General features: G+C 25.3%; 1 protein-coding gene across 1 annotated transcript; it reads left to right on the top strand.

Moving 5' to 3' along the window:
- Positions 1 to 566: 566 nt before the first annotated feature.
- Positions 567 to 14,047, top strand: LOC145840713 (DDB1- and CUL4-associated factor 1-like). Its single transcript, XM_082948040.1, has 11 exons — positions 567 to 1,041; positions 1,739 to 1,879; positions 2,606 to 2,672; positions 3,058 to 3,284; positions 3,549 to 3,639; positions 3,841 to 4,065; positions 9,353 to 9,446; positions 11,404 to 11,549; positions 12,413 to 12,473; positions 12,690 to 12,845; positions 13,955 to 14,047. Exons 1-11 carry the CDS (start codon positions 770 to 772, stop codon positions 13,978 to 13,980), a joined length of 1,506 nt encoding a protein of 501 aa, XP_082804166.1. The 5' UTR covers positions 567 to 769; the 3' UTR covers positions 13,981 to 14,047.
- The last annotated feature ends 492 nt before the right edge of the window (positions 14,048 to 14,539 follow it).

The following is a 14,539-nucleotide window of genomic DNA, read 5'->3' as shown; positions in this document are numbered from 1 at the left end:
TTTTTAAAGCCAGTTATAATAAAGGCAATTTACGACTTTCAAGGTTTAAATATACTTAATGCGATATAAAATATTTAGTGCTTTTAATTATGTCTAATGGTAAAAACCCTATAACCGTTATAGATACATCTAAAGACATAAATTCAAAAGATTTTGATAACTAGTTAATACTATTGATTGCAAGCGTCTAAATTTTGAACTAGAATAAACTATTTTTTAATATATTTTTAGGCAGGGTTGCCACACACTCAGGAAAACTCAGGGAATTTTGATTTTTTTTTTCAACTCAGGGAAACTCACGGCAGCTTTTGTTTTTTCTGAAAATTTTACAGAAATCTTAAGATTTTTTAAAAAATGTTAAGGAATTTTTTTCTAGACCTAGAATGAGATTTAGACAATCCAGTTTCAATATTTTGTTAAAAAAAGTTAATTTTATTTATTTTTAAGTGCTTATTTAGAAATTGTTTAGCCTTGCATCTAGTTCTTCAATATTCTTAGAATTAACATTGTATTTTTTAATAAATAATAAAAATTTTAAGGATTTAAAAAAACTCAGGGAAGTTAAAGGTTACTCTGGGGAGATTTTTTGACTTAAAGAGTGGCAACCCTGTTCAGGTTAAGAAAATTTTACAAAATTTTTTTTAGAATAAAGTATAAATATATTTTTATAATGATGAGATGAGGTTTCAGACTGAAAGTAAGTATAGTTGTTCAATAAAAATAAGGTGTTTAAATTTTTTTTGTTATTGTATTTTAAACAGCTGTTTTAATGTTATATAGGAATTACTTTGTTAATCAACAGAAGCATATGAAAAACAGTGTTGGTGCACTAAAAGAAAAAGTTATAAAAAAAGACATTTTTAAACTGTCCCACAATGGAACAATAGTTGATCAACGAAAAATGAAATGTGAATTTGGAGAAAATAATTGTAAAAGCAATAATTGTATTACCTTGAGACATATAGTCAGTGATTTTTGTAGTCAGCAGCACATGAAATGCTCCAACCCTGTCGTTACTGTACCTCAATTTTCCCTGTACAAGTTAGTGATTATTCTTAACTAGTAAATTATATTAATAGTATGTTGAACTAATAAGTAAATCAAAACTTAAACAAAAAAGTTGATGTTTTAGCTTTAATTTCAGTTGTCAAATATATTAACTAAGAAAAAATATAAGCTAGAACCATTATAAAATTACACGTTGATCGTTGATACTTGTTTATCTTTATTTTATCTTTATATTTTATTGTTGTTGTACAGTGAACAGTTAAATTAAAATTTAAGTTTTCATGTATCTTAATAGCTCTACTTATAATTTTTACTATTAAAGTTGGCCGACCATTAATTTCTAGTGTTTAATCTTTGCAAAAATTATATCTTTTTGTTATATGTTTGTAGTACAATAGTTTATGAATTTTATCTGGTGAAGTAATAAAATGTGTTTAAAACACTAGATTAAATTACAAAGTTATGGTTAATACATTAAATTTTATACACACTTTTATGGCTATATTAAGTATTAATTGTATGAGTAAATTAGTTTATTTACTTAACAACTTAAATCAGTCACTAATGGTCGTTCGTCATACTAAAAACAAAATACTTTTTATTAACCTTCAGGTTGAATATAAATACAGGTCTATTTTACAGTTGAATAAAATAATAAATATTTTTTTGTTGAGTTACATATAACTAGACAAATAAGTTAATGTAATGAAATACTATTTTTTTAATACAGAAACCATAAGTGTCAAAGTTCAAGTTTTAAAAATAGAAATACCTCTTTTAACATTGCAAGACGCGCATACTATCGTAATCTAATGCCTAAATTTTGTGGACTGAGAGGTTTTGAGCTCGATAGGCATTTTATGTTCGGAAAGTTTGTTTTGTACTGTATATTAACCATCGACTAAAGTGAAGTTTAAAGCTAGTTGTTTTTATATTGTTTTTAGTAAAAAACAATTTAAATGCAAGTTTTGAAATTTAATTAAACTTTTTTCTTGTAAAAACAAATACTTTAGAATTGAAAAAGTTTACTGTTTTAAATGTTGTTATATAGTTATTGTTTTTATTTTGCTAAATTTGTTTCTTTATAGATATTTGTTTTTCAAAGCTCAGTTTTACTAAAAGTTAGAAATTTATAATTGATTTTATTTTCGTAAACCTGACACTTATTTTTTCAAAATAGTTAAGTTTTATAATTTTTAATAGACTGACATACTGTCCAGCATATTGTAAAGTTATTGTATATAGTTACCTACATACAATAGAAACCGCACGACCATCAACATCAGTTTCTAAGACAATCATGACCAGTTTCGCCTTAGTTTAGAATTATTAAGCATATAGTTTTCAAACAATTAAAAGTTGCGTATAAAGTTCTGATTGCATTCAAGTAACGTAATTTAAAAGAAATAGTGAATTTTTTTTTTTTTTTATTGGTAAATAATGTTGAATTATTAAATACAGTGTATTATAAAATAAACTGTATTATAAAATATATTTAATAGAAAGTAATAAGAAGTTATTATCTGCATGAGATTTGCCCGGCGTTTCTTAAGATGTTTAACGAATAAAAAAAAGTTTAACCATAAATGTATTTTAGAATGCGTTCAGTAATGACTGTTATTCCCGAAGACAGCTTTCAGTGTTTTAACTGTGTCACTTTTACAGTAAGTTTTTTTTTAGCATCTTGTTAAGAAAAATACTACATATAGATACTTTTGACATATGATTTTATTCTTTAAAGAAGTTTATTATACTAAGAGAAAAAGAAATGTATTATTTCGTTTAAATTTTTAATACAACTTTACGTAGTTTATGATGCAGATTTATAAGTTAATTTGGTTTGAAGGTTAAATTAAAGTTGTTATTTTATGAGTCAATGTTGTAAAATATAACTATGAGTATAAAATCAATCACATAACTTGCAAAAAAGATCAGTAAAGTTAATAACTTAGGCTAACTAAAATTAATAGTATACTTGTTTATAGTAAAAAAATGTAAGTTTAAGTTACTTTTTGTAGTTTCTCGAGGTAAAACCAACATTTAATTTAGAATGATGGAACTCACTTTTTTATTGGAGGAGAGCACCCTCACGTGATTCGAAGAAACGTTTTCGACGACTCAGACGTGAAAGAAATAAAAATTCCCGGATGCGATTTTAGCGTTGATTTTGTTAACATCACTAAAGATGAACAGTTTCTTCTGTGCGAGTGTTACGATCCTTACAACGAATACAGTGACTCGTTTCTTATCAACACTTTTCACGATTTTGTGTGCAAGTATGTTTATAGTTGTATTTTATTATGTAACATTCATAAAGAGTGTTTTTTTTTACCTTTTGCAGACTAAGAATGTAGTTTTTCTAAGTCTCTGCAATTTAAGTACAAATATTAATAAAAAAAATTATATAGTTGAATGATAAGTTAAAAGATCAACCAGGTTACATATTAAGTTTATATTTAGTCAAGATATTACTTTCTTACTTTATTATAAGTTTAGTTCAAAAAAAAATAATGTTTGGCAATATTTCTAACCTTTAACAGATGGTCTATCGATGAAGCAAATAACTTAAAGTTTTCAAATTTGCAGCAAGATAGGCTTTTAGGTATTGATACCAGCAACGAAAAAATTAAAGTAAGATAAGTTTAAACAATACCTTTTGTGTTTCTATTTTGCTGAATAATAGATTCACTTATTAGTTTAAACTCTGGAATAAATTTTTTAATAGCTGAAGTTTAATAGAAAATACTTGAAGTCTGTCTGAAATAAAAAACAAAGTTTGGCTTTAAACTTGTGTTTGTTACAACAACTTAATTTATCTTATAGTTTTTTTAGATTTTTAGTTTGAATAGAGGAGCCGTTGTGCAACAAATATCAACCGAAGACGACCGCAAAAGTGGCATGGCGAGTTTTTCACACGACGATAAGCTGATTGCTGTGAACTCGTCCGTTTACGACGCCAGAACGAGCAAGAAAGTGCACAGCTTCATGGATTTCGGAAGCACGGAAACCGCTTGCTTTCACCCCAACAACATCGAGTACATCAAAGGGCAGTACGTTGTAAGTTTTTCGTGCACAAAAAAACTTTTGTAATAACAAGTTGCAATGCAAGTAAGGTCTTATAAAAAAAATATTTTTAAAATACTAAGAGAGTAGAAAAGTTAAAGAAATTTAGTTGTTAATTCGTCTTTCGAGGATAATAAGAGGGTTTAAATATAACTAGTTTGTCTTCTAAATTTTGTCCAAGTTAAAATTTAATTCGTAAATTGGGGTGCACGACTATTCAAATTCGGACAATTCAAATTCTTAAAAAATAAAATAAAAGGGCCACAACTAAAAAAGTAGTGCATATTTGTCAAATATGAAAAATAAATATGTAGGTCCTAACTGTTCAAAAATATAGGTTTAATCGTTTGCTAACAAAAGATCCTAGTGAAATAACTTCACTGGAATATAAATAAAAACAAATTGTACAGTAATCTTCCTTTATTGTACCAATATATGTTTCTGTGTGTTAACGAATCAACACACTTCAACTGGGTTCTGTAAAAATTAATTACTGTAATGAAAGCATAGAATAAAGTAGGTGTATACATGTTTTCATTAAAATAAAATAATTTCTACAGATAATAGTTAATAGTGGTAAAAATACTTAAGATTAAATCCGACTGTTATAAAACTATATAATATTTGTAATTACCACAGATGTTCTTGTGCTAAAACTTTATTTCAACTAACGGCGTTTCACTGCTCTCAAATAAATTTAAGAACAGATCTACGGAGTCTATAAAATATTAACACACATTAGAAATAAAGCAGAAAAAGCATGTAAAATTATGTATAGTGTTTATGTAGGTAGTAACTATAAATGAACTTTATGGTTTAAAAACAAAGTTTGGGATAAAAACATAAAATTATAAAATTGTCTACAAAAAATTCAAATTTAATAAAAGTAGGCACTAACCTCAAAAAGGTCTAAGAATAGGCAAGTTTTTAAAATGAAAATTAAATTTAGTTGTGCAGAAATATTACGTCACAATAAATTTAACAAATTGGTCAATAATTTATACAGCTTAAAAACATGAAGTATTAAGCTTGCAAGTGTATGTAATTGTAATGTGAGTGTTGTGAAATAAATTAGTACATAAGTAGACAGAGTTATTTAAAGTAGAATCGTCGGTTGGGACAAATATTCGATAAATCTTGCCGCTTATTCAGAATTAGGTCTTTATCTTCTGCTTCAATTACTGCTCTTTCTGTATTGCAAGTTGGGCAAATTCTACTTACTCCGTTGGATGCATGTTTGATCTTTGAAACAATACTCCACTCCATGTTTGGCCTTTTACCGTACCTGTGAAAAAAGCTCCAGACATAATCCGATAAACGCGTGCTTTGTTTTTTATTTATATTTTTAAAAGTATGTTTATGGTTAGCATATCTATCCTTGAAACTACCTGCTGTACTTCCGATATAAATTTTATCTGGGCCCTTACTTTCAACTTTAACTTTATAAATTACATTTTTAATTAAACAATTACCTTTTAATGGGCAGTTATCTTTGTTTAATTTACGGCAATTACATGTTTTAGGCATATTACTTAACTTATTACTATTAGGGTTAGTTGGTTTTGAATATTTATTTATAGTTTTATTGTTATGCATTTTGCTTATACTTTTAGCGCTATTATCACTTACTCGTTCTAAGTTTTCTTTTATCATTTTAGAAATACTTCTAGTTATACGTTGATTATTATAATCTACACTATTATTAGTACTATTGATATGGATATTTTCATTATCATTAATATTAAAGTTATCATTACAGCTTATATCTTTAATGTTTAAAGTTTTAATATGTTTTACATTATTGTTGCCATAATTAAAATTTTTACTATTAGGATTATCATTATTAATACTGTTATTATTACTATTATTAAGATTATTATTTTTATTATTACTGTTTTTATTAATATGATTAGTATAATTAGAAATATTGTACATATCTACGTTATTACTAGCTTTATTACTAGAATTATTATTTGTATAATTAATTAATTATAATCCATATTATTATTAATTAATTATAAGTTATTAATTATAATTTATAAATTATTAATCAAAGCTAATACAAATAATAATTCTAGTAATAAAGTTAGTAATAACGTAGATATGTACAATATTTCTAATTATACTAATCATATTAATAATAACAGTAATAATAAAAATAATAATCTTAATAATAGTAATAATAATGATAATCCTAATAGTAAAAATTTTAATTATGGCAACAATAATGTAAAACATATTAAAACTTTAAACATTAAAGATATAAGCTGTAATGATAACTTTAATATTAATGATAATGAAAATATCCATATCAATAGTACTAATAATAGTGTAGATTATAATAATCAACGTATAACTAGAAGTATTTCTAAAATGATAAAAGAAAACTTAGAACGAGTAAGTGATAATAGCGCTAAAAGTATAAGCAAAATGCATAACAATAAAACTATAAATAAATATTCAAAACCAACTAACCCTAATAGTAATAAGTTAAGTAATATGCCTAAAACATGTAATTGCCGTAAATTAAACAAAGATAACTGCCCATTAAAAGGTAATTGTTTAATTAAAAATGTAATTTATAAAGTTAAAGTTGAAAGTAAGGGCCCAGATAAAATTTATATCGGAAGTACAGCAGGTAGTTTCAAGGATAGATATGCTAACCATAAACATACTTTTAAAAATATAAATAAAAAACAAAGCACGCGTTTATCGGATTATGTCTGGAGCTTTTTTCACAGGTACGGTAAAAGGCCAAACATGGAGTGGAGTATTGTTTCAAAGATCAAACATGCATCCAACGGAGTAAGTAGAATTTGCCCAACTTGCAATACAGAAAGAGCAGTAATTGCAGCAGAAGATAAAGACCTAATTCTGAATAAGCGGCAAGATTTATCGAATATTTGTCCCAACCGACGATTCTACTTTAAATAACTCTGTCTACTTATGTACTAATTTATTTCACAACACTCACATTACAATTACATACACTTGCAAGCTTAATACTTCATGTTTTTAAGCTGTATAAACTATTGACCAATTTGTTAAATTTATTATGACGTAATATTTCTGCACAACTAAATTTAATTTTCATTTTCAAAACTTGCCTATTCTTAGAGCTTTTTGAGGTTAGTGCCTACTTTTATTAAATTTGAATTTTTTGTAGACTATTTTATAATTTTATGTTTTTATCCCAAACTTTGTTTTTAAACCATAAAGTTCATTTATAGTTACTACCTACATAAACACTATACATAATTTTACATGCGTTTTCTACTTTATTTCTAATGTGTGTTAATATTTTATAGACTCCGTAGATCTGTTCTTAAATTTATTTGAGAGCAGTGAAACGCCGTTAGTTGAAATAAAGTTTTAGCACAAGAACATCTGTGGTATTTATTCCGATAAGCTTAGCTTATCAGGATCTCTAGGATTTAACGCCTTTTAACGTTACATCTTATAATATTTGTAATTATTATTGTCTAAAATAAGTAAAGTAAACTAAAATACGCAACAAAACAACAAATCATAATATAAACAAGCACTCACGTTAATGGAAAGAATAACTGATTCAAATTTACTGTTGTCAATGAATAAACAAAATACATTCATTACATCTAATAATTGCGTCACAATATAAGTGAGGTTATTTCAACTATTTAATTTGTATGGCAAAGTTTGTTAATTTAGTTTTTATGTTTGTAATCTATTTTGAACAAAAATAAAACATCAACCATTAGTTAGTGAATCATTAAAATTTCATAAAACTTAACAACGGTGAAGACAATAAAAGTCACAGAAACTCGATGTAACATGTATATTATATATTAAATGTTTGTAATGATTAAATCAAAAACTCGATAACAAGTTTGGTTTTTTTTGTGTTTTGTTTTCTTAAAATTCAAATTTTTTTAATTTTTGATTTTTACATTTGAACGAAATCTGCTTCCTAATTGTATACAGTTTTGATTTAATCATTACAAGCATTTAATATACAATATATATGTTACATCGAGTTTCTGTGACTTTTATTGTCTTCACCGTTGTTAAGTTTTATGAAATTTTAATGATTCACTAACTAATGGTTGATGTTTTATTTTTGTTCAAAATAGATTACAAACATAAAAACTAAATTAACAAACTTTGCCATACAAATTAAATAGTTGAAATAACCTCACTTATATTGTGACGTAATTATTAGATGTAATGAATGTATTTTGTTTATTCATTGACAACAGTAAATTTGAATCAGTTATTCTTTCCATTAACGTGAGTGCTTTGTTTATATTATGATTTGTTGCTTTGTTGTGTATTTTAGTTTACTTTACTTATTTTAGACTTAATAATTGCAAATATTATATAATTTTATAACGGTCGGATTTAATATTAAGTATTTTTACCACTATTAACTATTATTTGTAGAAATTATTTTATATTAATGAAAACATGTATACACCTACTTTATTCTATGCTTCTATTCTTTCATTACAGTAATTATTTTTTACAGAACCCAGTTGAATTGTGTTGATTCGTTAACACACAGAAACATATGTTGGTAGAATAAAGGAAGATTACTGTACAATTTGTTTTTATTGTATGTAGGTCCTAATAATATCTAAAAGCAGTTTTTTTTTGTTTTTGCAAAACTTTAAATACTTTTTGAGATATGGCTTAAAAAAAGTAAAAGACATAGTTATTTTTTTGTAATTTTCAAATATCTTGAAAAATATTTAAGATTTTGCAAAAATACAAAAAGTGGCTTGTAGATTTTAATAAGATCTACATATGTATTTTTTGTTATTTTCAAATTCATATTACTTTTTGATATATAGTCTTACAAATATTTTCATAAGAACTTAAATTGTCGGAACTTGAGTTATCCGAACTTGAATTGTTATGTAACCGTATATTGTTACCTTTTTTGATTTAAAAATTTTGTCTAGATAGTTAATCATTATTTGTTACGTACTTTTTATGGCTTAATATTCATATCATAAAAATTAAAATTGTCTTAATAGTATTTTTCGTACTAAAATGTGTTAAAGTAATATATGAGATTACTTTGTTGAAATATAAATTCAGTGTTTTTTATGTTTTAATGCAAATGTGTACTTTAATAAACGATGAAAACAAAAGTTTTTTTATAACTTTATATATGTTTTAATACAATATCGAACACCACCGATTTCCGCTGTTTTCTACCAAAAATTTTACTTTAAATTTTTTTTTGTGTGTTAGAATTTATTTTAGCAATTTCCACTTATAACAATTTCATTTAAAGTGGGACCTGAGAACTTTCAAACTTTTACATACAGTAAAAGAGTTTAAAGAGTCAAACCTTGCATTCAACTTCCGAGGCTCTGCAATATATTCAAGTAAGCTGTTTACTTAAACATACTTTTAATTAATGCAGGATTTTTCTTTTAAAGCTTACAGTTACGCGGTATATAAGAGAACTTTATCAGATCCCTTCCTAAAACTTTTAGTTTTTTCACTAATTCGATGTACTTGACATCGTTTTTTAATTATTTTTGTGTCAAGTCTGCCTGATGAGTCCTAGGACAAAACCGGTCGTAGGTTGTCTCGGATGCTGTTGTTGTTGATTGTTCGGTAAAGGTCATTATTTATTAACTATTTTTCAAAATGGGTGTTTTGACAATAATAATCAAGTGTTTGTGAAACTTATCTTCAAAAATAAGTTCGTTGGAATATACAAAAATATCAACAGTTTGCACAGTGCTTTTCTTTATTTGAATGACATACTTTTATCTGTGCAAAACAATTAACACAGTTCCACTGAGTTCTGTACTAAAAAATAAGTAGTGCAAAAAAGAATAAAAAAGAAAGAGTATGAACACGTTTGTTTACTTAAACATAAGTCATAGCTATTATAGGTCATAAACATTGTATCTACTACTAGTTATTAACTAACACACATATTTATCTTCTTTATCTTTTATTCATTTTGCAGTACTTAGTTTTTGCTTTCAATTTGTGAAAATGACCGTCCCACCGGTGTTAACAAAATTTTAGTGAAATCCAGCCCGCCAGCATGTAAATGTGGCCCGCTATACCAAGATTTGAAACTTACGCTAGATATTCTTGGATTTGAAGGAAGAGCAGAAAGTTCTCTAACACAATTTATGAGAAATTTTTAACTCACACTAGATCAGGGTTTCCCAAACTTTTTTTTCAAATGAAAGAAATCAAAGAAATTAAAAAAGCCATGGCCCTCTTCAACAAGATTAGTCAAAAAACTACAATTAAAAGCACCTAAGACCTTTTTTTTTTGCTCTTCATCAAAAACTCCAGAATATCTAGTGTGAGTTTGAAAACTACCATTAAAAACATCTTCGATTTTTTTTTGCTCTTCATCAACAACTCAGAATATTCAGTGTAAGTATCAAAATATGACCTCATGGTCCCCCTTGTGGCTTTTTAACTGTACACTTTAAGTTTGCAGGTTAAAAAAAACTTAAAGCTTATGTACTTATGGAAACTAAATTGACTTTTTTTTCAAATAAAAATACTCAAAATATAATTGTTGTTGGCACACAATTTTTTTTAATGTTTCTACTTTTATTAATGTTTGAATAAAAGTTGTGTAAAACATCAAATATTTTCAACACTTGAATTAAGTTTAAAACTTGCACTCGAAGAAGTATTGGATGAAGATTATTTTAAATATTTTTTCATTTATAAATAATTATTTTAGTCAACTTAACAGTAATTCTAAGTTAGTAATTACCCGAACATTTTCTTCTGCTTTTTTAACTAGTTGTCTATTTTAAGATTAATTAGTTCTTATCATAAACATAATGTGCTACCACACTATTTTCAAACTTCAGTCAAATGTGACTTCCTTTTGTTAAGATTTGTAGTTTAAAAATTTCTAATTATAACTTTTATATTGTTCTAACAAGGCAGAATTTTTTTACTTTCCTTGCAAAGAAAGAATAAAGTTGGTATAACATACAGTCTACTTTTTTTGTTAACACTAACTATTAGTTTATAAAAAGATAAAACTCATGCTTTTATATGTCGTTAAATCAACTATTGACAGTCGAACGTTACAGATACATGTTACAGATTGATTTACTAACAATTTTATTAGAACACTACTTAACACTAGTAGCTAGAAAAGCTTGTGTACTTAATTTTTTATATACAAGATCAAATTTTAGCTTTATCTAATTTTAAATACAAAAGTTTAGAAATACATTTGTTTTACAGTTTGTAATAGTTAAAGGTTTTATTTAAAGCGTTGACTTCAATGTAAAACCCGAAAACCGAAAATATAGATTTATAATAATAAAACTAGAATAATTGCAGCTCCATCACCACAAGCTGAAGGTTCGATTCATTCCATTAAAGTTGTTGATGGGTTCAACTACAATTTAATGAATAGCTATCAGACCAAGCACCTTGTTACTGATCTGTCTTGCGACATGCAAGACAATCACCTTGCCATCATAGAGGTTATTTGCTTTTTCATTTGTTTCAGTTTTAGCTTAAAAGCAATGATTTCGTGTACATATTTAGTTTATTTTTCACAAGAGTATGATAAGCTCATTTAAATCAAGCAAAGTGTCTTAGTCACTTTAAGCAAGTAAACATAATACGAAAATTAAGCTTATAGAATTTTAGTAAAAAAACTGATCAGAAAACTATAAAAAGTAGATTTTTTATTAAATATCCTTTTGAATTGGATTTTTTATTAATCTTAACAAAAACAGAATACAAACATCTATGATGTGAGACAAAAAACTTGTTTTTTGTGAATCTTAATATAACTATTTTGGTAACAAAGCTCTTGTGTTACTGTTAGCAAGCAAAGCATCAACAAATAAAACATTTTAAAGTTTTGAATAAATTTAATAAAAAAATTGGTGTAAACACTGTAATGGCAACATAAATTATTTATCAATTTATTAATAAAAATTGATTTATGTTGCCATTAGAGTATTTACATCAATTTTATTTAAATTTCATGTTCAAATTTTTATTAAAAACAATGTAGTTTATAAATAAAGCTTATGTTAGTCTTAAAAGTATGTCTTTCTGTAGTTTTTGAAACTTAAAGTTATGATACTATTTTAGAATTTCAAGTATACACTGTTTATTCAGACAACTAGATAGAGAATTTTTATACATAAGTTTTTAGATTTTCGGGATACTTGAAAGAAATTTTAATACAATTTTTATTGTTATTAAGTAAATAAATTTTAGACATGTTGTTTTATTCAAAATTAATATTATAATTACGTTTTATTTAGTCAATCATAAGAAGTTTTAACTTTGAGTACAAAAGTTTGTTTAAAGCTTATTATTAAAACTTTAGAGGGATCTGGAACAACAAGAACCTTCTTACTGTCGAGTTTTGCAAGTCGGCTGCGATAAAGGTGACGGTTATAACTTGTTTTTGTTTCTTATTATATATATATATATATATATTGACCATTTAACTGATTTATACCAATTTTCGTTTCAAATAAATTGCAAAAAATGGGTTATTATATAGAGTATTCCTTGCTTGTCAGTTTTTTTTTGTTTTCCGTAAGCTTGAGTTTTACATCTTTAACCTTTTGTTTACTTTTTTACTTTTTTTTTAATCCAAGACGACGACGAAGAGGACGGAGAAAACAACGAGGACGATGAAGAGGACGACGTTTATTCGGTCGAATCTTCCAATTCCGAAGACATCAACGAAAATTTCGACTCGTCCGATGAGTCCAGTTCAGAAGATTCTGAAGGTAGCTTTTGGAGTTTATCAGGTTATTTCAACTTAATTTATTTGTTCTAATCGTAGCAAATGAAGTTTGTATTTAATTAATTTCTATGTGATTATTTGAAAACATGTGTTGACAAACAACGTAGTCATCTTATACTTTGTACTATTGTTACTTTAATACAGTTTAAGTTTAATTTCTATACAATGTTTTAATGTTTTTTCTTTCTAAAACTACTTCAGTTTTATAAAAAATTAGAAGTGAAAGGCAACTTATTTTAGCAAGTTTTTTTTCAATATAAACTCTATTAATATTCAAAATATCCCTTTAACATACTTGGTTGACTGTTAATTTTTGTAGTTTTTTTGTTTTAATAACTCTAATTATTATTTTTTTCATAAAAAATTAAACAGAACAGATTATTTTCTAAATAAGCAAAAAATTATTTAAATAAATTCATTACTCAACATTTATTTTTGAGATATTTACGTTCAAAAACAAAAAATGCTGAATAAATAAATTATTTTTTTAATTTATATATTCGATACTTATCTACTAAAATCTGGATTCAGCTAATTTTATCAGTTGTAACTAGTATTCATTTGTAGTACTCTTTATAAAGTTTTGTTCTAATCTGTAAAAAAAATAGAATTATTATATTTTATATTGAGGTTGAAAGAAAGGTTTAATTATTTTTGTTTTGAAATCAATTTAAATTTTTAGGGTAAATTCTAATCTAACATTTTATAGAACATAGTTTTTCAAACCAAAGCGTTTCTTCTTTAAGTAAATTAAAACTGTTTTTTACAAAAAGTTCTAAATTGTAAAAAAGAAAAACAATTTAACCATATAATTTTAAATATAGAGTGTATTAAAACCATTTACTGTTCTGTTTTTAAGTTTTCTTCATATTTCAAAATTAAAATTGCGTTTTTAGATTCCAGACTACCCAAAATTTACTTAGAATATGTTAGTAATAATAAAGTATTATTCCATAAGTTGATCTTCCAATAAAAGTATAAATAAATTAATTACTTTTGTTTTTAAACTAATACCTATTATAGAGTTGTAATTATTAATTAAAAGCTTTTTAGTTAATTTGTCTCAAATATTTGTTCAAAACTATTCATAGCAAAAGTTTGATTTATTTTCAGAAACATCAGAAGATGAAGATGAATGATAATCTCGAATAAATAAACTTTATAGCTTTTGAATCAAAAAAAAATGATTATAAGTAAGGATTATTTTTTGATTTTATTTTTGAAAGAAACACTGATTATATTTGATTATAAAGTATAAGTTATCTACACACACTAAAGATCTTATATAGAATTAAGTTTTTGCTAATCTTTTTTTAGCTTTTGTTAACTTCATTAGAAAATTTTCGATTTACAAATTTTATAAAACTTTGCTTGATTATAAGTAAGTTAAATTGTTAGTAGTAAAATAATCGTAGCTTATGAACCTAGATAATTTTTATTTTAGGTGTTTAATCATTCGTAATTAAAATAAATATTTTATAACAAAGTTGTTTTAACACTTTAAGTATTATCATATAAAGTATAATTAATGTTTATGTACAATAGTTTACACGTTTAGTCTAGACGAACAGATGTATTTAAGTATAGATCTCAGTCTGTTTTGTTAGATCAAATTTGAATAAATTAAAATTATTTAAATATTTTAAATAAATTTAATACTTCAACTATGCCTGGTATTTTTCCAGAATAGATGCTAGA

This window comes from Thalia democratica, chromosome 7 (assembly GCF_965202585.1).
Source record: "Thalia democratica chromosome 7, ktThaDemo2.hap1.1, whole genome shotgun sequence".
Taxonomy (NCBI): Eukaryota; Metazoa; Chordata; class Thaliacea; order Salpida; family Salpidae; genus Thalia; species Thalia democratica.
This window is presented reverse-complemented; position numbering and strand designations above follow the sequence as displayed.